The sequence below is a fragment of the Cervus elaphus genome, chromosome 4 (assembly GCF_910594005.1).
Source record: "Cervus elaphus chromosome 4, mCerEla1.1, whole genome shotgun sequence".
Classification (NCBI taxonomy): domain Eukaryota; kingdom Metazoa; phylum Chordata; class Mammalia; order Artiodactyla; family Cervidae; genus Cervus; species Cervus elaphus.
In genome coordinates this window covers 47,801,685-47,828,371 of record NC_057818.1, presented here as the reverse complement: position 1 = coordinate 47,828,371, position 26,687 = coordinate 47,801,685, and the positions used below count along the sequence as shown (strand labels likewise).

General features: G+C 38.5%; 1 protein-coding gene across 3 annotated transcripts; it reads left to right on the top strand.

Annotated features, from left to right (window-relative positions):
• The first annotated feature begins 520 nt into the window (after window positions 1-520).
• Window positions 521-22,318, top strand: LOC122687533 (zinc finger protein 30 homolog). 3 transcript variants are annotated; one of them, XM_043893083.1, is made up of 7 exons: window positions 521-679; window positions 1,000-1,162; window positions 5,678-5,758; window positions 7,278-7,369; window positions 9,562-9,688; window positions 10,982-11,080; window positions 18,571-22,318. In XM_043893083.1, exons 4-7 carry the CDS (start codon window positions 7,361-7,363, stop codon window positions 19,938-19,940), a joined length of 1,605 nt encoding a protein of 534 aa, XP_043749018.1. In that variant the 5' UTR covers window positions 521-679; window positions 1,000-1,162; window positions 5,678-5,758; window positions 7,278-7,360; the 3' UTR covers window positions 19,941-22,318. The 3 variants fall into 3 exon arrangements, with proteins under 3 accessions (XP_043749018.1, XP_043749026.1, XP_043749010.1); XM_043893091.1 differs by lacking the exon at window positions 7,278-7,369; XM_043893075.1 differs by lacking the exons at window positions 521-679; window positions 1,000-1,162; window positions 5,678-5,758; window positions 7,278-7,369 and having other exon boundaries at window positions 9,529-9,688.
• Window positions 22,319-26,687: the final 4,369 nt, after the last annotated feature.

Sequence of the window (26,687 nt, the reverse complement as noted above, 5' to 3'; positions counted from 1 at the left end):
CCTTTAAAAATCTAAAGATCTGGACACCCTAGACCAACTGGGAATACTGGCTCCAATCTCTTCGTACCCCTCCTCCCCCAGCCCTCAATGTGCGTGGCCCCAAGAGCCTCCTCAGCTGCATTAAGAATCCCCGGTTGGAACACCTTCACCTCCACGAGGGACAGAGACAGAATCTTTCAGGAGCTTGAGCGCTGGGCTCTCGCGCCAGGGGCGGAGCTCCGGGTCTGAGCCCTTTGCGGAGCCGAGAACCGAGAACCGAGTGAGAAAAGCTGGAATATAGTTTCTCTGATTTTTGGACTGCAGTTCCAACAGGGGAGCAGGTGTGGATTCTGCTCGAGGGCACCAGTCACTCACAAGATCACGTTTACAGGCGAGGAGTTGGCCTACGAGGGAACCCTGCTCTTCTTCCAGACCCCGCGGGCATCGTGCCCCAGCAGTCTTCCCCGAGCGCTTCTTGAGGAGCCGGGGGCCTGCCCCCCAACACCCACCCACCCCATTCGCGCCTGCGCACTCGGGACCGAGAAGGCACTCTCCGGAATTCCGGCGCCGCGGTCTGGAGCGCTGGGCGGTCCCCGGAGTCTGGCGCAGCCCTAGGGCGGTAAGGCAGGCTCGGTGGTAGCCGCTGCTCTTCTGAAGGAAACAAGCGCGAGACCGGGCAGGTTCTGCGGACCAGATCGAGGTTGGATTTGGGGGCCTCAGGCCGGAGTGAGGGCTTTGCAGTTCTGAGACTGGGCGGCGCGGGGTTAAGCTCGTGCGGCGGTAATTGGGCGCCGCCCCGGCCTGTTCCCGGCGGTCCTGCCCGTCGCCTTCCTCGCCCAGACCACCGAGGCCTGGCCGTAGAGGAAAGGCCTGAGAGGGAAACGGGAGGTGGAACCTCTGAATGAAAGTCCCCTGCAAGGCGCGGTGGTCGCCCGAGCGTGGGTAGCTGCGGTGTCTGAATTACAGCCGACCCAGAGCGGCGGACCTTCTCCGGTCTTTATCTGCCCATTGTGTTTGCAGGTGGTGGGTAGCGACGGTCAAGGGGGCGTGGACGGTGGGTGTTGACCGAGTCCAGAAACGCCTGCGGTGTAATCAACCGGGTTTGCTTCCCGAGCCCTTTCAGTCTCCAGAGGCCTATGAAGTGAAGCAAATCGCCGCTGCATCTCTAAAAGCCACGTTCTTTGTGAGTTTCTGCTGCTTCTTTGTTTGCGTGAAATGCACTTGATTTTGGGGACACGAGATTGTTAAAATTTCCTTCTCTTGAAATGTCCTGAATAAGAGTAATCTACTTACTGATTTTGACTTTAGGATTTACCTATGTCCTGGCAGGGGACCCAGTTTATAGATTCCCCTTTCTGTTGCCCACTTAGTGCAATTCTTCCGTTAGTTATGCTCAGACTCTTCAGGACCTCATGGACTGCAGCCTGCCAGGCTCCTCTGTCCTTGGAATTTTCCAGGCAAGAATACTGGAGTGGGTTGCCATTTCCTACACCAGGGGATCTTGCCGACCCAGGGATCGAACTTGTGTCTCTTGCCTTTAGCAGGCAGATTCTTCACCACTGAGCCACCTTAGTTAACCATGTGCTATAAATCCAGTTGCTCTGTGAGCCCAGTTTCTAATGATGGAAGTAGTCCTTTGGAAGTTACCGTTTATGTTTTCTTTTCGACTGTGATTTGTTAAGTAGTGTTGGGTTTCAGTTCAGTTCAGTCACTCAGTCCTGTCTGACTCTTTGCGACCCCATGGACTGCAGCAAGCCAGGCCTCCCTGTCCATCACCAACTCCCAGAGTTTACTCAAACTCATGTGCATTGAATCAGTGATGCCATCCAACCATCTCATCCTCTGTCATCCCCTTCTCCTGCCTTCAATCTTTCCCAGCATCAGGGTCTTTTCAAATGAGTCAGCTCTTCGAATCAGGTGGCCAAAGTATTGGAGTTTCAGCTTCAATCTCAGTCTTTCCAGTGAACACCCAGGACTGATCTCCTTTAGGATGGACTGGTTGGATCTCCTTGCAGTGCAGGGGACTCTCAAGAGTCTTCTCCAGCACTACAGTTCAGAATCATCAATTCTTCGGTACTCAGCTTTCTTTATAGTCCAACTCTCACATCCATACATGACCACTGGAAAAACCATAGCCTTGACTAGACGGACCTTTGTTGGCAAAGTAATGTCTCTGCTTTTTCTTTTTTTTTGTCTCTGCTTTTTAATATGCTGTCTAGGTTGGTCATAACTTCTCTTCCAAGGAGTAACTGTTTTTTAATTTCATGGCTATTGGGTTGTGTTGAGTTTAGACATCTCTAATTATTCCACAGTAGGAGTGGGGATTCTTTTTCCCAAAGGGAATCCATGAGTTGAACTTTTTGGTACCAGCCTGATGTGGTTAGAGTTTGGTAGCATGAGTTTTATTTATTTTGGACAAATGAAAAATTGTTTAATGTGTACAGCATAATGTTTTGATATATGTAAACATCGTGGAACAGAATACCACACCGACTAATTAACTATTACCTCTCAAGGTTAACTATTTTGTGTATGTGACAAGAGTACTTAAGATATACTCTTGGTAAACTTCCAGTATGTAATACATTATTATTATCTATAGTAACCATGTTGTGCTTGAGGTCTTCAGAGCTTATTATCTTATAAGTGGAATTTTGTAGCATGAGTGTTTTGGGTATGTCTTGGGGCGATCCCCTGGGGAAGGGAATGGCTACCCACTCCAGTATTCTTGCCTGGAGAATGGACAGAGGAACCTGGTGGAATACAGTCCGTGGGTGGAAAAAAATCAGACAGGACTGAGCGACTAACACTTTCACTTTTTAGGAATAGAGGAACAGAGATGTATGCGGTGGTTAAGAATTTTGAACCTAGATTAAGAGGATTTTAATCCTGACCATCACTTAAATCTAAGTGAGTTTGGGCAGTCGAAGGAAAACTGTGTTGTAGTTTCTTCATATGTAAAATCGGAATTATTATATGCCTCACAGGGTTGTTTTGAAGGTTACCTGAATTAATATCTGTTGAAGCTCTTAAAACATTACCTAGCATAGTAGAATACTGCTTAATTATATTAGCGGTTACTGTTAGTGATGATTTTTAATCATTCCCTATCAACTTTCTTTATTCCCAAGAATAGTGAAAATGTGAAGTTACTTATGATGAATGCAAGCAGAAAAATCAACAGCAAATGGACCAGAATAGGGATTCTTAACATGAAGTCTTTGGGTTCTGTTTATGGGTTTTCAGGACAAGGAAAAAAATCAAAGATATATACAGAGAAATATCATAAATATTTTTCAGTGGTTAATTTGGGAGGGGAATCTGCTTACTTGTAATTTCATGATATCAGAATTGTATAAGACCCAACAAAATTGATTTTCACTGGTCTAGCATCAAAGTCTGGAATAAATAGGAATAATTTTGAGGATAATCTTAAAAAACTAGTATCTAACAATATGGAAATGTTAAGTGATTCACACTCCATCTATGATGGAATGTTATGGGATGATAAAGATTATAAAGTCATAATAAGAAACCATATAAAATGTAATATTGGGAAGTATTTATTGTTCTGAATAAAGATTTTTAAGAAATTGTTGTTACCTGTGTATCTTGAACACTAAGGTAAGGAATAATAAGATCTTTTGCAAGGATTTAGTAATTGGTTATTCAGGAGGAGTCAACTCAAATGACTGAGCATTTGCTATGAAATAAGCATTTTTTTCTGCCTGCTGTGCATACTATCTCTTGATTTTTGGAAATGTTGTGAATCAGCATTGTGATCCTTCACAGAAGGGTTTCTGGGTGTTAATAAAATACAGTATTCAAGAACTGGTAAGAATTATTTTTTCAGTGACATTGATTTCCCTGTTGTTACCACTTATGCAGGCCTATGTAATCACAGTTTTCTTAATGACTACCCGTCTACCCAAATCATTAAAAAATTATTTTTAATGGGAATAGCTTTTTAAAAATTTCAGATAATGTATTTCATGCAAGCTTGTGAAATATTTAGTAACTAAGGAAACTTAAAGAAGAAAATAAAAATTATAGTCCTCAACAGGGCTTCCCAGTGGTAAAGAATCCATCTGCAATTCAGGAGACTTGCAGGAGACGCAGGTTCCATCCCTGGGTTGGGAAGATCCCCTGGAGGAGGAAATGGCAACCCACTCCTGTATTTTTGCCTGGAAAAATCCCATGGACAGAAGAGCCTGGTACACTATAGTCAATAGGGTCATAAAGAATTGGATTTGACTAAGCATACACACACATATTCCCAACATCCAGAAATAATCACTATTCATATTTAGAGCATATGTTCCCCAAAATAACAAGCATTTGTGGTTTTGTATATAGTTTTATTTCTGAATAGGATAACATTAATTGAAAATTTAAAGGAAAGCAAGACCTCTAGTTCTTCATTTAAGATAGGAATTCAGGGGTCTTCCCTGGGGGCTCAGTGGTAAGGAGTCTGCCTACCAATGCAGGAGACATTGGTTCAATCCCTGATCCAGGAAGATCTCACATGCTGTGGAGCAACTTACCCCATATACAACTATTAAGCCTGTGCTCTAGAGTTGGGGAGCCACAACTACTAAGCCCACATGCCACAACTACTGAAGCCCGTGTGCCCTAGAGCCTGTGCTCTGCAACAAGAGAGTAGCCCCTGCTTGTAGCAATGATGACCCAGCACAACCAAAAATAAATAAAATTATAAAAAAAAAGAAATTCATTATTTTTTAAAAAAGAGGAAAAAAACTAATAAAAAAGAGGAATTCAGTATTCTCATGGATTTTGTAACATTTTTATGGATTTTATATATTTTTTTTAAACTGATTTTTTTTTTCTTTCAATGTGTCTTGGATATTTTCCATTCCTTAAGTTTTCTAAAACTCAGCATTTAATGATTACTTTATTATTCTGTTTGTGGATGTTTTATCAGGTATTTAAGAAATAAGTTATTGGGGAGTGATGTTCAAAACTGCCTACACAATTCCTTCAGCAGGCTTTCTAGGTCCTATTACTTAACCAGCTTTTCACTTCAAAGTCATGTGGGATTTCAGAGGTAGGAACATTGAGGAATATGGCATTGACTTCTGCCAACTCGGGATACAAGTGATAACAAAGTATTTGGCTTTATTTCTTAGAGTATGAAATGGACAGTTCTGTTATTTTATGCCAGAAGCTTCATCCTCCTGATCCTTCATTTGAATGAGAGTTTGAGAAATAAATTAATGATAATTACCTAGAAAATGAATCTTACAAAAAACAAAATCATTTTAAACTCAGAGAAGAAAGGCAAAATAATCTGATTATACTATATAGTTCAGTTGGTAATGGCATTTAAATAGTCATAGTCATAGAAACTGAATATGTGTACCCTTTAATAGAACAAAACCACACTGGGAAAAAAAAAAATATTGGAAGGATAGGGAGATGCAATTATGCACACATGAAGTGGGAGATGGGTGGATAAAAGCTGAAGTAGTAATATTAGCATGTGATTTGAATATATGGTATTTATATAACAAAAGAAATAGCTAAAAGAGGTGAAAATTGTTGCCTCTAGATTTGGAAGATAGGGGAAAGGGTATCAGCGATGGAATTGTTGGGGCTTTTTGTGATATCTCTTGTAGAGCTGTTTTAAATTTATGTCCAAGTACAAGTGATACAAATTAAAGTTTTCTTTTTTTTACAGATTAAAAATTTCTTGATTAAAAAATTGAGAGACTCCTGGGAAGAACAAAATAAAGATCACGTGGGATACCATCCAGCAGAGGTAACACAATAAAATCTTATTCCAAGTCTATTTTGACTTTTTTGGTCTCATTATAATCATTTTCCATGTATCATTTCATTCTTTTTACACCATACCACAAGTGTCCATTTCTCCAGTCTTAGTGATAAGTATTATCAGTTTTTAAAATCTGCTAATCCAGTTCCTTTAAATGCAGCTCCTTAGTTACTATTGAGTTTTAACTAGTGGGTTATTTCATTATCCATACTCAGGTTTTACAAATTCACTTTTCCCCAGCCTGAGTACCAAGAGAATAGGATCGGTAAATGAGATCATGTAGACAATATTGATGATTCCTAATAGAAGGTGGTGAACAGTGAGCTCTGAGGATTCTGGGAAAGATAGTTCAGCCTTGAGGAAGAGATCCCAGTGGGCAAGTACAGTTTTGCCATTATAAAGGTTTCTAGGCATGGTCTGTGCCAGTGGTTCTCAAATTGTGGCATTTGGACCAGCAGCATCAGTATCAACATGGAAATGTTTTCAAAATGCAATTTCTCAAGCCCAACCCCGGCTCCAGTAAATGCCAAACTTGAGGAACAGGGCCCTGCAAACTGTATTTTAATAAGCCTTTCAGGTGATTCTGATGCATACAAAATTTGATTACTAAACCTGCCCATTATGATCACCTGGGGAAAGTTTAAAAATTTTGATTCCCGAGTCACAACTCTCTGCTAATTGAATCAGAATGCTTGGGGCATGGGAGTCAGGCATCAGTATATTTTAAAGGTCTGCTAATGGGCTTCCATGGTGGTCCAGTGGCTAAGACTGTGTTCCCAATGTAGGGGGCCTGAGTTCAATCCCTGACCAGGGAACTATAATAGAAGATCCCACATGCTGCAACTAAGAGTTTGCATGCTATAACTAAAGAATCCTGCATGCTTGCAATGAAGATCAAAGATCCCAGGTGCTACAGCTAAGACCTGGTGCAGTCAAATAAACAAAATGTTTAAAAAAAAAAAATACACTTAAGTTCTCTTAAAAAAAAAAAAACAAAAAACCATTTGCTGGTGATTCCAATGTGTGGCATAGTTTGGAAAATTCTTCTCTATAATATTTTCTGTCTTCATGGTTGGGTAGGCAAGCCAGATTCCTGAGTCTGAGAAGGATATTCTGGTTTAGATGGTGTAGCCACTTATTAGCTGGGAAAACGGGGAATGAGGGGAGATGGATCTCTGCTCAGGACAGGTCTGGGCAGCCTACTCTTGAGTCCAGATCAGCCTCACTGAGGTGGAGGACTGCCCGGAATCTCTCCTGCCAAAACAGCTGGAAATGACCTTCTCTTCTGGAGAGTCTTCTCCATGTCTATCCTTGTGCAGTGATTTTCCTGTTGTTTTGGGAAGGGCATGTATTTGTCTAAATTAGCTCTTACCTTTCATAACTTGTCTGTGTGTTGGGAGTTGTGATGGAGGGGTGTTGCATGTAGGAATGGAGAAGTCATGTGAGTTTTTAAAATTTGGGGGCTCTGGGATTTTGTTCTTATGGCTTCATACTCTTCCTCCAGTTTTTGGCTTCTGTCTGTGGACTCTGCTTCTTCAGTAAATGACCCTTGAGAAAAACTAATCATTTTCTTGCAACTCTGAAATCATGGCTCATGTAAGTTGGTATTTTTCTCTATTTGGAATGCTGTGATTTTTTTTCAGGTTATGTGAACATTCTCATTAGTTCTCCTGAAACTTCCAAACAGATCCCTGTCCAAACAGCTTCCTAGATGTTCCCATTCTAGTGAAGGATGGAGCCAGACAGCCTGGCCCTTCCTGTGTGCCCCTCTCTTGTCCATCCATGTCCATGTGTGAATTGACCAAATTATTCAGTCTCCTGTGTGTTCAGTCTTTGTCTAGAGCAGCGATAAAGCAGAAATGAAGTCCCTTGAGGGAGACAACTGATATGAGAAACTCAGGATTGGAGAACACTTTAGAGCTGCAGTGTCCAATATTAAAAATACAAAATTAGTGCCTTCTTAGCGCAGTAGGCCTCATGTCAGTCTCATAAAAAGTGTAGGATAATATGCAAGGCACATAATCTTAAACATTTTAGTGTCACATTTTAAAAAGTAAAAACAAAATGCACAAGTAATTTTAGTGTTTTATTTAACCAAATATAGCAAAATATTATCATTTCAAAGTGTAACCAAAATAAGAATTATTGAGATATGTTGCTTTCTTTTTTTTTCATAAAGTCTTCAATATCTGGTGTGTATTTTATAGCACATCTAAATTTTTACTAGCTACAGTTCAAATGCTCAGTAACCACATGTGTCTAAGATAGCAAGTGAGACATTGCAGCTTTAGAAATTTTGTATAACCTAAATTGTAAATATAACTTAGCATATTTAAAAGTGATGGGGAGGGACGTGTGAGGGGGGTGCAGGATGGGGAACACATGTAAATCCATGGCTGATTCATGTCAGTGTACGGCAAAAACCACTACAATATTGTAAAGTAATTAGCCTTCAACTAATAAAAATAAATGAAAAAAAAAGAAAAAAACAAAAATAAATAAATAAACATCTGTTACAGGAAAAAACAAAACAAAAAAAAAGAAATATCTATGGAGAAGGAAACGGCAACCCACTCCAGTATTCTTGCCTGGAAAAGTCCATGGACAGAGGAGCCTGGCGGGCTGCAGTCCATGGGGTTACATGACTGAGCATGTGTGCACGACGGTGGAGGGAGATGGGTTGGTAGCAATAAAGTGGTAGAACTAAAAAGAAAAAGAAATATCTAAATATAATCATTAAGGCCAACATATCTATAAAATGGACTATTTTGTAGTAAGCTTAAAATATTCAATAAAGGGTTTGTTATGATAAGGGAAAATGCTAATGATACATATAGTGATGAAATTGGATCTCTGTTTTAAAAAGTAGAGTTTGCATAAAACTAAAGAATTTTTTCCAGACCCAACTTTATTTTCTCGATATATATCCAGAAGTGGGATTACTGGATCATATGGTAGCTCTATTTTTAGTTTTTTAAGGAACTTCTATTCTCTTCTCCATAGTGGGTGCACCAATTTACATTTCCACCAAAAGGGTAGGAAGATTCCCTTTTCTCCACACCCTCTCCACATTTATTACTTGTAGACTTTGGGTGATAACCATTGTCACTGATGTGAAGCAATACCATGTGATTTTGATTTGCATTTCTCTGATAATCAGTGATGTTGAGCATCTTTTCATGTGTCTCCTGGCCATGTGAATGTCTTCTTTGGAAAAATGTCTTTTTAGGTCTTCTGCCCATTTTTTTGATTTTTTTTTTTTTGGTATTGAGTTGTATGAGTTCTTGGTATTTTTAGCATATTGACCCCTTGTTGGTCACATCATTTGCAAATATTTTCTCCCATTCAGTAGGCTGTCTTTTCATTTTGTTTTCTTTTGTGCCCATCAGTAGAAGATTGATGGTTTCCTTTACTGTGCAAAAGCTTTCAAGTTTGATTAGGTCCCATTTGTTTATTTTTGCTTTTATTTCTTTTGCTGTGGGAGACTGATCTAAGAAAATATTGCTACAATTTAGTGAAACTCTGATTGACTACTTGTGCATATCTGGAAGTAAAACTAAGTATACCACAGTATATAGGTAGCTTTGTGTATAGCAGTAATAGGCAAACTGCAGCTTGTGAGTCAGAGTCAACCCAGGTCCTGTTTTTGCACAAGCTATGAGTTAATTACTTTCTGAAAGAATTATTTTAAAAAAGAAGGGAAAGGGAAGGATACACAGAGACAATATGTGGCATATGGCCCTATACAGAAGTAAATAATTTTACAAATCATGGGTTTGTCATTTCAGGATTTGGTGATGTTCAGAGATGTGACTGTGGACTTTTCTCAGGAAGAGTGGGAATGCCTGAACTCAAATCAGAGGAATTTATACAGAGATGTGATATTAGAGAATTATAGCAACTTGGTGTCACTGGGTAAGTTATCTGTGTCAGATAATGTAGAAATTCACATGACTGAATTTCAGGGCTGACTGTCTAAAAACTAGTCGACTGTCTGTTTTGTAGTTTGAGAATAGGTGCCTTCAGCTGTTAAACTATTAAATAGCACCGTTAGCTTCCCCCATAAATCACTGACCTTTACATTTTCCTTTGCCTTTTCTATTATATAATTGCTTCTCTTTAATGACAGTTGGATATAAATTCTTAGACACTCAGAGCAAAACCATTTTCAAAGAAGTCTGTTTTCATATTGTGGTAGATGGTCTATTATCTATTAACTTAACCTGCAGTGTGAGTAGGAAGACAGAGGTGTCTGCTCTATATACCTATTGAAAAAATTGATACAGTGTATGATACTGGGTTAAATCAATCGTTTGTTGAAATTCAAGTGGACACATTCAATTTACTACAACAAACATATTATCTTTTTAATTGATTTAAACATTAACTTTTATGATTAAAAGTTTAAAATACATGAACTTTGCATTTGACATTGGATGAATATATTGGCGAGAAACAAATTATTTTCCTCCTAGCAAAATATTTAAATAAAAGCAAAAATAGCACCTAATGAACATGCATAGTGCTTAGTATGTACTAGGCACTCATCCAGGCACTTGGTTTATTAAGTGACACCTCACAGAAATCTTATGGGTATACATTGCTGCCTCTGCTAAGTCACTTCAGTCGTGTCCGACTCTGTGCGACCCCATAGACGACAGCCCACCAGGCTCCTCTGTCCCTGGGATTCTCTAGGCAAGAATACTGGAGTGGGTTGCCATTTGCTTCTCCAATGCATGCATGCATGCTAAGTCACTTCAGTTGTGTCCGACTCTGTGCGACCCTATGGACAGCAGCCCACCAGGCTCCTCTGTCCACAGGATTCTCTAGGCAAGAATACTGGAGTGGGTTGCCATTTCCTTCTCCAGGGTATACATTATTATTTCATATATTTTAATATATTATTTAATATATTATTATTTACTTATGAGTATATATTATTGTTTTTCCAACTGAAAAAACTCAGCCTGTAAGTGACTCAGGTGACAGAGGCAGGATTTGAAGCCAGTGCTCTCAACGATCACTTCTAGAGACAAAGCCTGTATGAACTGGCGATTATAATAAGACAGTATTCCTCTCTCTCTGTTCTTGTGATCCTCAAGTAACTCTAATATGAATGTTTTTCTGTCCAATTACTCTTCTTTGTTCTGAAGCCTTGGTCAGTTTTATACTTTTCTTTATTATGTTCTATTGTGGTTTTTTTCCAAGGAGGATGTTCCATTTCTAAGCCAGATGTAATTACTCTGTTAGAGCAAGGGAAGGAACCCTGGATGGTTGTGAGGGATGAGAAAAGAAGATGGAGACTAGGTGAGTAAGTGCTTGTCGGGGAGGGTCAGCTACTGGCACAGCATATCCCTGCAGGTTGGGAAGAAACACACTCCTTAGATGTTGATTACGAAGGAGAGACGTGACACCTGAGAAGAAAACTTAGATCTCAGCATGGACAGCCAAAGAAATTTCATCTCTACTTCCACTTATCTCTTCTTTCTCCACTGTCCTGTTTCCTTCTCATTTCAATGGGGGAAAGCTTTCTTCCCCAGTGACCACCATTTTACTTGTATTTTGCATCTAATTTCTACTTAGCTCATCTTTTGTATTTTGCCTCTTAGGTATATATTTCTTCATTGCCTTCTTTTCATGGCGTTTACATTGTAGTAGGGAAATTGTATGGTAAACAAATGGATTAGTATCATGAAGTGATTAAATATTGTTAAGAAGAGTAAGGAGGTAAGAATATGGGGAATCATGATGGGTTAATGGGGTAATTTAGATAGGGCAGTCAGGGAAGAGAAACCAGTTGGCAGAGGTTCTTCAACCTGTAAAAGATGGAATCATTTAAGCATCTATATACATAACTGAAATGTATTACAACCACATAAAATATAGTTAATTCTGTAAATTCTTTTTCCCCCAAGATTTATTTATTTATTTATTGGTTGTGCTGGGTCTTCATTGCTGCATGCAGGTTTTCTTTAGTTGCAGTGAGTGGGAACTTCTCTTCATTGTGGTGCATGGGCTTCTCATTGACCTGGCTTCTCTTGTTGCAGAGCACAGACTCTAAGCAAGCAGGCTTTAGTAGTTGTGGCGTGTGGGCTCAGTAGTTGTGGCTTATGGGCTCTAGTGTACAGGCTGAGTGATTGTGGCACACAGGCTTAGTTGCTCTGTGGCGTGTGGGATCTTCTGAAACCAGGGATCAAACTCATGTCTCCTGCATTCGCAGGCAGATTCTTTACCCAGCTGAGCCACTGGGGAAGCCCATGTTTTTCTTAAAGTATTCGGTGAATAAATGAAGGATTATAGACTTAGAATATTACCAGCTTAGAACCTGTAGTGAGCTATTGGATCTAGACACTGAACATCACTGCTGATAACATCACAGAAATAGAGACAGTCAGATTGTATTTCTTCAAATGAAAGAATACAGTATCACCTATGAAGTGGGCCTAAGTCTGATGGAGCTTCTAAATTAGCCAACCACTAATTTATTGGAGGAAGATAGAGAAATATGTTCTACTACATCTTGGGAATACAGTCAGAATATGAGAAATGCTATAGGGTCAAAGTGAAGAGGAACTAAAGAGCCTCTTGATGAAGGTAAAAGAGGAGAGTGAAAAAACTGGCTTAAAACTCAAAATTCAGGAAAACTAAGATCCAGTCCCATCATGTCATGACAAATAGATGGGGAAACAAGGGAAACAGTGACAGACTTTATTTTCTTGAGCTCCCAAATCACTGCTGATTGTAACTGCAGCCATGAAATTAAAAGATACTTGCTCCTTGGAAGGAAAGCTATGACCAACCTAGACAGCCTGTTAGAAAACAGACATTACTTTGCCAACAAAGGTCTGTCTAGTCAAAGTTACGGTTTTTCCAGTAGTCATGGATGGATGTGAGAGTTGGACTTTAAAGAAAGCTGAGTGCCGAAGAATTGATGCTTTTGAACTGTGGTGCTGGGGAAGACTCTTCAGAGTCCCTTGGACAGCAGGGAGATCCAACCAGTCAGTCCTAAAGGAAATCAACCCTGAATATTCATTGGAAGGGCTGATGCTGAAGCTGAAGCTCCAGTACTTTGACCACCCGAGGCAAAGAACCAGCTCATTGGAAAAGACCCTGATGCTGGGAAAGACTGAAGGCAGGAGGAGAAGGAGGCAGAAGAGCATGAGATGGCTGGATGGCATCACTGACTCAATGGACATGAGTTTGAGCAAACTCTGGGAGATGGTGAAGGACAGGGAAGCCAGGTGTGCTATAGTTCATGGGGTCACAAAGAGTTGGACACAGTTTAGCAACTGAACAACAACAATGACAAAGAGTTACTGTTCAGTTTTTCAGGTTTGGGTAATGGTATTACAATTATTTTTTAAATCCTTTTAGAGATAAATCCTAAAGTGATTACAAAATATATTATGGGACTTGCTTCAGACAATCTGAGGAGAGTGGATAAGGGTCTGCATAGGTCAGTATTGGGCTTGGTTGATGTTGTTAAGGCTGGTCCATAGATAACTTGTACATTTAATATTACTCTTCTACATTTGTGTATGTTAGAAGTACTCTGTAATAAAATTTTGGTTTCTTTTAAAGTTAATGGGAGATAAAAGGAAAAGAAAGTGAGACAGTGGTGAAAATAAATGTATGTAACACTTAAGAGGAATTTTGCCATAAAAGCAGACACATGGGGTACAGGGAAAGTATCTTAAGATGTGAGGTATTAGGACTTGTATATAGTCTGAAGAGAATGATTTCAAAGAGGAAAACTGATGGCATCAAGAGAGAGGGTGATTTTTGTAAGCAGTGACTTTCAGTAAATGAGTAGAAGTAGGAGCCAATTTATGAAGGAAAACCAATGCATATGATAAGAATATGAACTTAAGTGGTTGGATAACGTGGTAAAGGGGAGAATAACATTTTTCTTTCCATTGCTTCTGATTCTTTGATGAAATTAGCAATAAAATTAGCAGAATGTGAAAATTATTTGGAATTCAGTATGGATTATTTAGTATGTAATCAGTTTTGACTTTCAGAAATACAATTCTGTCGTTATAAGGTTTTAACATTTACAGATCTCTGGATACATTAACCCTGGTGTTAATGTGACTAAAACTGCTTCTGTCATAAATATTCTACATTCATATCATCTTGTATCAGCAAAGTTATTGAAGACATCATCTCAGGAAACAAATTAACTTTATGACCAGGTAATTTGCTCCTTATTTTCTTTTTAATTAAAGTTGGTATCCTGCCAATGGAAATAACATTTCTCCTTTTACATTGCTATAAGATGGGCTAATATTTTGCTTTTGCATTAGTATCATTTACTAGAATAAAGCCCTTTGATTCAATAGACTACAAACTAGTATTTGGGTTATTTTGAGTAGTTAAAATATTTTGTATATGTCTTTTGATGTTTAGTTTGTCCTTTGTTTCAATGTTGGGCCAGCCAATTTTTTCTTGATTAAATCACATGTATAGTGCATAGGCTATAATTTCCAGTTTCAATTTATTTAAAGTAGAACAAGAATCTAAAGATAATTATAAAGCAATCTGTGTGCAGAGTCCTTCATGAATTTTTATGTTTCCCATCAATCTTTACTATTTTCTTACTGTCTCCTCTGAAACAATGCAGTGTGCATCTGTAGTCAGAAATAGCAAAGCACTGAACCTAGTTTTGATTGACTGAAATGGCTGTCTTTTAGTTTCTTGAAGGGGAAAGAACTGGCATAAACGAATTTGGGAAAAATCATGGCTGACTTTTTATAGAAATCGTAAGATTACAGTTCAGTTGTTTATACAGTTGACCCTTGAACAACATGAGTTTAAACTACATGGGTCCATCTATGCTACTGCTACTGCTAAGTCACTTCAGTCATGTCCGACTCTGTGCGACCCCATAGACAGCAGCCTACCAGGCTCCTCCGTCCATGGGATTTTCCAGGCAAGAGTACTGGAGTGGGCTGCCATTTCCTTGTCCAGTGCATGAAAGTGAAAAATGAAAGTGAAGTCGTTCAGTTGTGTCCAACTCTTAGCGACCCCATGGACTGCAGCCTACCAGGCTCCTCCATTCATGGGATTTTCCAGGCAAGAGTACTGGAGTGGGGTGCATTGCCTTCTCCGGGGTCCATTTATACATGGGTTTAAAAAAAAATGTGTACTACAGTACTGTGGGCTTCCCAGGTGGTGCTAATGGTAAAGAACCCACCTGCCAGTGTAGGTGTAAGAGATGTGGGTTTGATCCCTGGGTTGGAAAGATCCCCTGGAGGAGGGCATGGCAAACTACTCCAGTATTCTTGCCTGGAGAATAGACAGAATAGACAGAAAAGCCTGGCAGGCTACAGTCCATAGGGACACAAAGAGTTGGACATGACTGAAGTGACTTAGCACACATGCACAGTACTATATGATCTGAGGTTGGTTGAATCTGTTTATGTGGAACTGCAGGAATGGAGGGCCAACTGTAAAGTTATACACAGATTTTCAATGGAGGGGCGATATTGGCCCCTATTACCCCAGTGTTCAAGGGTCAACTGTAGTATAGTCTCCTAGATGTGAATATTCAGCATGCCAAAGTCTTAATGTGTCATGTCAGGTAGGGAAGCCATATAAAAGTCTTGGTTATGACCCAGCAATCCCACCCCTAGGCATATACCCTGAGGAAACCCAAACTGAAAAAGATACATGCACCCCAGTGTTCATTGCAGTACTGTTTACAATAGCTAGAACATGGAAGCAACCTAGATGTCCATTGACAGATGATTGGATAAAGTTGTGGTACATATACACAATGGAATATTACACTAAGCCATAGAAAGGAACATATTTGAGTCAGTTCTAATGAGGTGGATGAACCTAGAGCCTATTATACAGAGTGAAGTAAGTCAGAGAGAGAAAGATAAATATCATATACTAACACATATATATAGAATCTAGAAAGATGATACTGATGAATTTATTTGCAAGACAACAATAGAGAAACAGACATAGAGAACAGACTTACGGACACAGGGAGAAGGGAGGAGAGGGTGAAATGTTTGGAAAGAGTAACATGGAAACTTATATTACCATATGTAAAATAGATAGCCAATGGTAATTTGCTGTATGTCTCAGGGAACTCAAATAGGGACTCTGTATCAACCTAGAGGGGTGGGATGGGGAGGGAGGTGGGAGGGAAGTTCAAGAGGGAGGGGATATATGTACACCTATGGCTGATTCATGTTGATGTTTGGTAGAAAACAACAAATTTCTGTAAAGCAATTATCCTTCAATTTAAAAATAAATTAATTTAAAAAAAGGTCTCAGGTTCACTATATCCACACTGGGAATGTTTTGTTTGTTCTTTAAAACTTTCAAATTCTTTAGGGTAAGTATTGTAACTTCTACTTTTTTTTTTTCTTTTAAATGAGTGAATATGGACATTTTGTCCTCAGTGTGTTTATATTTTTATTTTGTGCATTGTCTGCTCACTTCCTTTATTCTCTTACTTTTTCCATTGTTTAATTTTCTTTTCTTTTTTTTTTTTTTTTGTTTAATTTTCTTATACCAGTTTGTATGAGCTTTTGTTTTGTATACACTTTCTCATTTTTCTTCCCAATGTTTGGGCCTTCAGTGTTTATTTTGACTACTGTTTTCCTTTAAATCATTGATTTTTAATTTACAAGTAAATTCTTTGAAATCACCATCTTAATAACAGCTGTCACGCCTTTGTAGTTACCTAGTTATTTACTACTGTTATGACTAGCTAATTACTGTTCATTTTATATATCAGTTATAATTTATTTGCCTTAACACTTGTAGGTGTTAAATTTTTTTTTCCCAGTAATTTTTACAAAATTACATTAGTTTTACATTGCTTTCTTGAATAGGGAAGATAGTCAGGGAGAGAGAGAGAGAAAGAAGAGGAAAGAGGAAGGGAAGGAAGGGAAGATAGGGGGAGAGAAAAAGACAAAGGAAAGAGGAAGAGTAAGGGAAGAAGGAAGGGACAGAGGGATGGGAGACGGAAGGAGGCAGAAAGATACTCAGATTTCATCAGAGTGTCTTCTGTGACATTCACTTATTTGTCTCTGCTCACAAATTATCTACAGTATTTAAATCATTGTTGCCTTTTAACATATTTTTATTATATACTTTTAAAGTAAACTTTTTGAAATAGATCCAAACAACAGAAATCATAATATGCTGCTCACTGAATTTTCACAAAGTAATTATGCCCAGCTAATCAGTATACTGATTCAGAAATAGTTTTAGTAGGATATCAGAAGCTCCTCTCTAGTTTTCTCCAGTCATTCCTCCCTATCAAAATTAACTAATAGCCTGACTTTTAATGAGTCCATAGATTAGTTTTAGTGTTTATGAGCTTTATAAAAATGGAATAATATATATTATTTTATGCCTGGCTTTGTTTGCTCACCCTTATGTTAGTGAGAATGATCCATATTGTGTGTACTTGTAGATTATTCATTCTTGTTGCTGTTACAGTTTGTTCTTATTGTGTTGTATCCATATCTATATACATAACTTTTCTCAGTCATTCTTCTGTTAATGAATACTTGGATTCTTTCTAGTTTGTGCATATTAAAAATAATGTTGTAGATTTTTTTAAAAAATACATTTTTTGCTCAGAATTTTACTAGCATGTTACTATTTTATAAACCTGTTGCTTTGACTGAAAAAATCACTAATATACTTTCTAGACAGTAACTAAATGGCACTGGCTATGATGACTTTAGGGAGAAGATAGGAAAGGGTATGAAGAAACAAAATGAGCTGCATGTTTGTAATATTCATGTGTATAGTTAATAAACTTGAAGATAAATAAATAGAACCTTTCATTACCTTGGTTGCAAAAGCGAGGTTCACTTACAGCTATGTAGACAGTGAGCTGAAGTGGAGATATCTGCACATGAAAGTAAAGAGGCCATTGGAAGGATGAGCAGATGTAAAGAAATTTTTCCATTTATGTATTTGATTGAGATAGCATTGGTGTGCTTTTGTCTCCCATCTCTATAGAAAGTGCTAAAAAAAAAAGGTATAAGACTGGAGGCAAGGAAACATATATATTTTTGCTATTAACTAATTATGAAAACTTAATAATAGTTTCTCTGTGCTATGTATTTGTTATTCAGTGATAAGTGAAAGATTTTTTCTTCTCTTGGGAAATTGTTAAGGTAAGAACACAGAATAAAAACTTGGAAAATTAATGAATATATGACAACAGAATTGAAAAAAGTGCTAAGAAGCAGGGAACAAATTATTGGGATAGAAAATGAAGGATATCATTTAGATGAAGTCAGCACAGATAGTTTTTCTGATTTTTATCATGATATCTAAAGGATGAAAAGAACCCAACCATGTGGAGAACCCATCAGCATTCCTGGGAGACTTAATAGCCAGTAAAAAGCTTTAAAAAATGGAAAGATTGTGACATATTTTAGTAGCTGAAAGGAGGCAAGTGTGACAGACATAGGGAGTAAAGGGGTCTACAGCTTGAAATGACATCTTTTGGTAAACAAAGGCTGTGTTATTCATAATAAAGTATTTGTACTTTATTCTTACTAAAAAGGAAATCATTAAAAAGCTTAGGTAGAGATCTCAGACTTTGATTTTCTTCTGAATTATCTGGTCTTAATTCATTATTTTCTTTATTCTTAGCTTTTCTCAAGCTATGTTAGTTTTTAAAGTACTTTTAAGCACATTTATTTCAACTGGACTTTATTTTCTTTTTTCCTATTCTAAAGTTTTTATTTGCTTCTTTGTTTACTTTTTCTAGAAGAAAATAGCATGTGTTTTATCTTCTTTTCTTTCAGATTTGGAATCCAGATGTGACACTAAAAAGTTATTTCAAGTAAAGGATATTTGTGAAATGAGTTTTTCTCAGTGGGAGATAATGGAAAGAATTAGAGGTTGTGGCCTTGAAGACTCTTTTTTCAGGAAAGATTGTGAATATAAAAAGTTTGAGGGACAAGCGGGTCCTCACGAGGCATATTTTAGGCAAGTGAAAAAAACCACCTCTGAAAAAATGCCCAAGAACAGAAAACGCACATCTCTTACTCTGTATCCAAGAATTCACAGTAGAGAGAAGCCCTATGAATGTGGGGACTGTGGGAAGGCTTTTAGAGTACGCCAGCAACTTACTTTCCATCAGAGAATTCATACAGGCGAGAAACCCTATGAATGTAAAGAATGTGGAAAAGCTTTTAGACAGTGTGCCCACCTTAGTCGACATCAGAGAATTCATGCTTCTGACAAACTCCTTGAATGTAAAAGATGTGGAAAGATCTTCACATGTGGTGCAGATCTTCGTGTACATCAGAGAATTCATGTTGGTGAGAAACCCTATGACTGTAAGGAATGTGGGAAGGCCTTTAGGGTGCGAGGACAACTTAATCTCCATCAAAGGATTCATACTGGTGAGAAACCCTATGAATGTAAGGAATGTGGGAAGACCTTTAGACAATATGCACACCTTACTCGACATCAAAGACTTAATATTGCTGAGAAATGCTATGAATGCAAGGAATGTGGGCAAGCTTTTCTGTGTAGTACAGGCCTTCGAGTACATCACAAACTTCATACTGGTGAGAAACCCTATGACTGTAAGGAATGTGGGAAGGCCTTTAGAGTGCGGCAACAACTTACTCTTCATCAGAGAATTCATACTGGCGAGAAACCCTATGATTGTAAGGAATGTGGGAAGACCTTTAGTCGTGCCTATCATCTAACTCTCCATCAGAGAATTCATACTGGTGAGAAACCTTATGAATGTAAGGAATGTCAGAAGTTCTTTCGTCGTTACTCAGAACTTATTTCACATCAGGGTATTCATATTGGAGAGAAACCTTATGATTGTAAGGAATGTGGGAAGGCCTTCAGACTGTTCTCACAACTTACCCAACATCAGAGTATTCATTTTGGTGAGAAACCTTATAAGTGTAAGGAATGTGAGAAGAATTTTAGATTGCTCTCCCAACTTACTCAACATCAGAGTATTCATACTGGTGAGAAACCCTATGACTGTAAGGAATGTGGAAAGGCCTTTAGACTTCATTCATCTCTTATCCAACATCAGAGAATTCATTCTGGTGAGAAACCATACAAATGTAAGGAATGTAAGAAGGCATTTAGGCAGCATTCACATCTTACTTACCATCAGAGAGTTCATAATGTCACTAAATAGTTATAAGAAAGCCACCCATTGTGAATTTTGTGTTAAGGAGCGTTAGAAAAGAAATTCTAGAGGAGAAGTGTTTGAATGTAGGAATCCCTTTTGCTTCATGCTCAAAGTTAAAACAAGAGGTTTTAAAAGAGTAGGCTAATTTAATGAATACATAGCAGTGTTTTATCACCACTCAAACCATGTTAAACTTTTGGAAATTGATAGAAATTCATAGAAAGAAACTCTCTTAAAGAGTGAATGTGAAAAAGCTTTTGATCTTACTTATTACCACCTCTGTTCTTTCATCTGTACATACCAACCTTTGGAGGTTGCCAGGGCACCAACTCATTCTGGACATTGATAAACAGAAGGAAGGAGGAGTGATTTAGCCTGCATTTCCTGTATAAACTATAGCTTAAGGCAACTAGATGTTGATGAGGTAAAGTTCTTTATTAGAGAATTTGCAGGACATAATGAAATAATGGATCTAAGCACAGTTCTCAGTAGAAGTGTTAAGACCTTTAGGTGAATGGTCTATATGAACTTCCCAGTGAATAGATCAGGTTGACAACATCTGACCCACTGATCAACTTTAATCTCATCAAAAATAGGACAAAACATTTTATGCCTCCTTGTATGATACAATAAGACATCCCATTGCCAAAAATATTGAACCTGAATCTAATTAAGCATCAAGATCTAACTCCCACTTTAAAGAAAATTCAGGAAACAGAAGAACAAATTACACGATATAACAGGAAGCAGACCAATAAAATGTGGGTAATTCTATGAGAGTAATGACTATAAGCTTCTCACCCAATGAAATGGATTGAAAAAAGGGAGGTGGAACTCTCAGATGTTAACGAAGTCTTAAGAGATGTATCAATCAAATGCAATGAATGAGTGTTTTTCATTTAGATCACAGGTTGAACAAACAAAAGACATTTTTATGACAGTTGGGGAAATGGGACTGTTGATAGTATTAGATAATATTAAGAAATTATGTTCTTATTAGATGTGCTAATAGCATTATGTTTATGTAAAAGTGTCTTGGAGATAAATTAGCAAGTTTATACACATAAACAGTATGTGTAGAATTACTGTTAAAATGCTCATGCAAAAGAAAAGTGAGGATAGATAACTTGTTTAAGTCATGGTAAGATAAATCAGTTGCATGGCTTTTGCTTATTTTGTTTTTGCTATTTTCTCTATTTTCATGTATTTGAAATTTTCCATCACTTTTAAAATCATAAAGCATCTATGAAATTATAGCCAGCTTTAAGTGAATAGTGTTTGTAAATGGCTACCTATCAGAACTTACGGATGTAACTAAAGTTCTACACATAGGGATAGTAAATGTTCTATAAGGTATTTGGGAAATTAAGATTGAGGATCCAGATTTTCTCTAGTGCAACTAATGCTACATCTCTTGTAGTACCTGTTCCCATAGTACTTCATATATTTCAGGAGTGAGTAAAAAGAGCAGTTGCAGCTATTTGTGTAATCAATGGAATAGAACTGTAGTATCTAATAAAGTAGATGCTAGCAGCATGTTGAGCACTTAAAACTGAGCTACTGAGAACTGGAATGGTGGTTAGTACAAATTAAAATGGTCTTAAGTGTAAAATACACATGAGGTTTTGAGTACTTCATTCAAAAAAAGAATTAACATCTCAATTTCTCGCAGCGTTTCTCTGCTGTAGTTGGGAAGCTGTGAACTTCAGTGGTTTGCGTTACTACATAATACAGAACCCAAATTTAAGTGTGTCTCTGCTGTCGAGTAGCATGTTTGTTTACTGAGGCCTTCTTGGTTCTACCCTGAGTCATGCTGGACTTTTTTTTTTTCCCCTCTTCATAAAATGTAGCCTGTGTTTACAGCTGAGTCGTTTTCTCAGACTGCTTTTGGCCTGTAGAGTTTTGGCATCCAAAGGCCTTTTTTTAATTTTATACTGTTTCCCATTAAGCTCAAGCTTGCAGTGCATCAAGTACAATTCTCTTTAAGATTGTATTTTCTATGATTTTTATTAGGGTTCATTCAGTTAGACAAAAGATCAACAGGTTCTTCTCTGTATTGGGTTTCCTGTGAGGCTTCTGTGGGAAAATGACTTTAAAATTCTTAGAAGCCCTGCTCTTTCACAGAAAGGATGAAAGTTGGCTTTATCTTTACCCTGGAGCCATATTTTTATGACAACCCCGAATACTTGATTGTTCCTCCACTCTCAAGCCCGTTGTAATTTTGAGAACCCTTTGCTACCTGTAAACACTGTCATGAATCTATACTTCCTTGAAATTCTACTTGAAATATGCACCAATTGATACAATGAATATAATGTGGTTTTTTTTACTGTTAATATGATAGATTTTCAAATATTGATTAAATCTTATATCACTGTAGTAAACTTCATTTGTCTGTAGTGTATACTTTAAATATATATACACACACAAACATATATATATATATATATAGCTGGATTTGCTATGATTGCTATGATTTACTAATATTTTCTTGAGGATTTTTGTGTCTACATGAAGGATACTGGTCTATAATTTTGTTCTGTTTTTTGTCTCGTTTGGTATCAGGTTGATGGTGGCCTCACATAAGGAGTTTGGAAGTATTGCCTCCTTTTAATTTCTTGAAGAGGTAGTATAGAATTGGTGTTAATTAATCTTTGAATGGTATAATTTTCCAGTGAAACCATTTGGGCCTTGCAATGGACTGAATGTGTCTCCTCAAAATGTGTTGACATCGTAAGCCCCACTGTGATGGTATTGAGATGGAGCCTCTCAGGATAATTAGGTCATGAGGATAGAGCCCTCCTAAATGAGATTAGTGCTTTTAAAAAAGGGGCTCCAGTGAGTTCTGTCACCCTGTCCTGTCATATGAGGATGACAGGACAAGAAGATGACAGTTTTCAATCTGGAAATGTTCACTAAAACTAAATGTTCACTAAAACAAAGTCACGAGAAGATAGTCACCAAAACTATGCTAGCACCCTAATCTCAGACTTCGGCCTCCAAGCTTGTGAGAAATAAATATGTTTATAAGCTACCCAGTCTGTGATTCTGTGTTATAGGAACCCAAGCTAAATAGGACAAATTTGTACCAGAAATGGATGCTAATCTAACAAATATCTAAAAACATGGAAGCTGCTTTGGAACTGAATAGTGAGTGGATAAAAGCTGAAGAGTTTTGACATGTACGCAAAGAATAATGAATGATAAGGGTGATTCTGGTGAAACCTCAGAAAAGAGGAGAGCTGAAATGAAAACCTCAGTCTTCTTGGAAAATAAATTATGAACAAAATGTTGGTAGAAATATGAATAGTAAAGACCATTCTGGTTCATTCTGAGCTGGAAATGAACGTATTATTGGAAGTGGGAGGAAGGGTCATTCTTTTTATAAAGTGGCAAAGAACTTGGCTAAATTGTGTTTGTGTTCTAATGTTTTGTGGAAAGTAGAACTTTAAAGCAATGAAATTGAAGATGTGGCTTTGCTCCTTCCGGCTGATGATAATGAAGTGCAAGAAAAGAGAAATGACTTAAAAGATGGAATTTCTGAAGCAGAACCTAAAGATCTGAAAAATTCTCAGCTGAATAGATAGTGTTAAAATACTGTTAAAGTGAGGGCATAGATTGGGAAAGAATAGCATCTCGTAAGTTGGTTTGGAGACATTGGGAAGACCCTGATGATGCTGGGGCCATTGAACTCCTAAGTTTAGAGTCTGCTTTACCAGTGGAAGTGGCATCCCCATCCAGAGGCAACATTTCCACCTCCATTTAATGGGATAGGCACTGCATTGCCTGAAAAGCATAATGATCTCCCCTGAGGCAGAGGCCATGTGACTCTTCAGAAACTGTCCCTGCTACCCCTGTTTATTTCTGGGCCCATCACTAATAGACTCAAGTCCCAGCAGACTCCTAAAGGTGAAGTTCAAAGTGCGACCTGAGAGGAGGTGTGCTACACTCAAAAAGAACTGCTTGAGTTTTCTAATTTGTACAGACAGAAATCCAGGGAACAAGTATGGGAATGGATATTAAGACGTAGAATAATGGTGGAAGGAAGATGATTGGAAATCTGGTGACAGTGAAATGTGGGAAAGAGAAGTGTGGATAGGCTTCTCTGGGCAAAACATTTAAAGTTATTTGTGTCCTGTGTAATTGCTCACTAAAGGGTGACCTCAGCAGAGGATTTAATAATCAAGTGGATAGGATGGTCTCTTCTGTGGATAAGTTTCTTTTCCCAGTCACCCCCCATTATCATCCAATGGGCTTATGAACATAGTGGTGGCAGGGGATGGACATTATGCATGGGCTCAGCAACATGGACTTCCATTCACCAGGGTCACCTGACTGCCCACTGTTGGGTGCTCATTCTGCCTGCAGAGAAAAACACATAACAGGCAATGTTTTCTGAGCTTTTAATATGTGCCAGGGGCTATTCTAAGGACTTTGCACTATTAACTCATCTAACCCTCCTAACAATGCTACGAAGTAGTATTTTCCAGTTAAGAAACTGGCACAGCCACCTTGGAAGACAGTTTGGTGGTGGTTTTACAAAAGTAAACAGACTTTTTTTTTTTTTGACTACACTGTGCAGCATGCAGGATTTTAGTTCCCTTCCCTGATCAGGGATCAAACCCAGGCCCCTGCAGTGAAAGCATGGAGTCTTAACCACTGGATGGCCAGGGAAGTCCAACATACTCTTTCTTATCATACAACCCAGAAATTAAGATCCTTAAGTAGATGAAAACTTATGTTTACACAAAAACCTGTACACAGATACAGCAGCTTTATTCATAACTGTCAAAACTTAGAAGCAACCAAGATGACTTTCAGTAGGTGAATGGATAAAGTGTGATACCTCCAGACAAGGAACTATTCAGTTCAGTTCAGTCGCTCAGTCATGTCCGACTCTCTGCGCCCCCATGGACTGCAGCATGCCAGGCCTCCCTGTCCATCACCAACTCCCAGAGTTTACCCAAACTCATGTCCATTGAGTCGGTGATGCCATCCAGCCATCTCATCCTCTGTCGTCCCTTCTCCTGCCCCTCAATCCCTCCCAGCATCAGGGTCTTTTCCAATGAGTCAACTCTTTGCATGAGGTGGCCAAAGTATTGGAGTTTCAGCTTCAGCATCAGTCCTTCCAATGAACACCCAGGACTGATCTCCTTTAGGATGGACTGGTTGGATCTCCTTGCAGTCCAAGGGACTTTCTCAAGAGTCTTCTCCAACACCACAGTTCAAAAGCATCAATTCTTCGGCGCTCAGCTTTCTTCACAGTCCAACTCTCACATCCATGCATGACCACTGGAAAAACCATAGCCTTGACTAAACGGACCATTGTTGGCAAAGTAATGTCTCTGCTTTTTAATATGCTATCTAGGTTGGTCATAACTTTCCTTCCAAGGAGCAAGCGTCTTTTAATTTCATGGGTGCAATCACCATCTTCAGTGATTTTGGAGTCCCAAAAAATAAAGTCTGATACTGTTTCCACTGTTTCCCCATCTATTTCCCATGAGGTGATGGGACCAGATGCCATGATCTTAGTTTTCTGAATGTTGAGCTTTAAGCCAACTTTTTCACTCTCCTCTTTCACTGTCATCAAGAGGCTGTTTAGTTCCTCTTCACTTTCTGCCATAAGGGTGGTGTCATCTGCACATCTGAGGTTATTGATAGTTCTCAAACCAAGAAAATCTCAAAACACTGAAGAAGAACCCTTGAGTAACAAGTTGCGTCTAATTCCTCCCTGGGACTCTGCCGGAAGTGTTGGAGATTCTGGTTTTTTTTCTTTAGTTAGTTATCAGTTCTGCGACCCGCCCCTTCTGGAGACCGCAGGGAATGCTAAACATAGTCACTAGTGTGGCAGGCGCATAGAGGAGTGTGTGTTCTCGCTGGATTCTTCAGGAGCAAGCAGTTGGGTTTGGAACTGGGTGGTAAAACTGCCAGGGGCAGGATCCCAGAGCGAGCTGGGTGTCACTGTGCCTGAGTGAGTACGTTACGTGGATGGGGTTGTGTCTGTGCGTGAGACTACTATAATTAGCCAACTTAACATATGTAGACATTACATTAGGAACAACATATGTTGTTCTTACGCTTCCCATAGTCTGGGAAGACCCACATGCCATGGAGCAGCTAAGCCCTTGCCCTAGAGCCCATTCTCTGCAACATGAGAAGCCACCACAGTGAGAAGCCTGTGCACCTCAACTAAAGAGTAGCTCCTGTTCTCTGCAACTAGAGAAAGCCTGCATGTAGCAAGGAAGACCCAGTGCAGCCAAAAATAACTAAATAAATCACTTAAAAAAACAAAAGTACCTACCATAGCAAACAAACAACACAAAAGTCCTCAACAAAATACTAACAAACTAAATCCAGTAACTTTTTAATTTTATACACCATGACCAAATGTGATTTATGCCAGGAATGTAAGGTTGGTTTAACATGCAAAAATCAATCAATATAACACATCATGTTAATAGAATGAAGGACAGAAAACACATGCCACAGGACAAATATTTAACAATATTCTTTATCCTTTCATGATAAAAACACTCAACAAACTCAGAATAGAAAAAAAAAACTTCTTCAAATAAGGGGCATCTATGAAAAATCACGGCTAACTTCATAATAAATGGAGAAAGACTGAATGTTTTCTCCTAAGTTATGTGGCATAGATATGTACAATTGAATGTGCATGCTAAGTTGCCTTAGTTATGTCCAACTCTTTGCAATCCCATGGACTCTAGCCCAACAGGCTTTCCGTCCATGGGG

Excerpts from the sequence above, each read along its gene's own strand:
- LOC122687533 (XM_043893075.1), top strand. The coding sequence starts at position 9,544 with ATGGGTTTGTCATTTCAGGATTTGGTGATGTTCAGAGATGTGACTGTG. Across the intron at positions 9,689-10,981 it reads TAGCAACTTGGTGTCACTGG|GAGGATGTTCCATTTCTAAG; the intron begins GTAAGTTATCTG and ends TTTTTTTCCAAG. Across the intron at positions 11,081-18,570 it reads GAAAAGAAGATGGAGACTAG|ATTTGGAATCCAGATGTGAC; the intron begins GTGAGTAAGTGC and ends CTTTTCTTTCAG.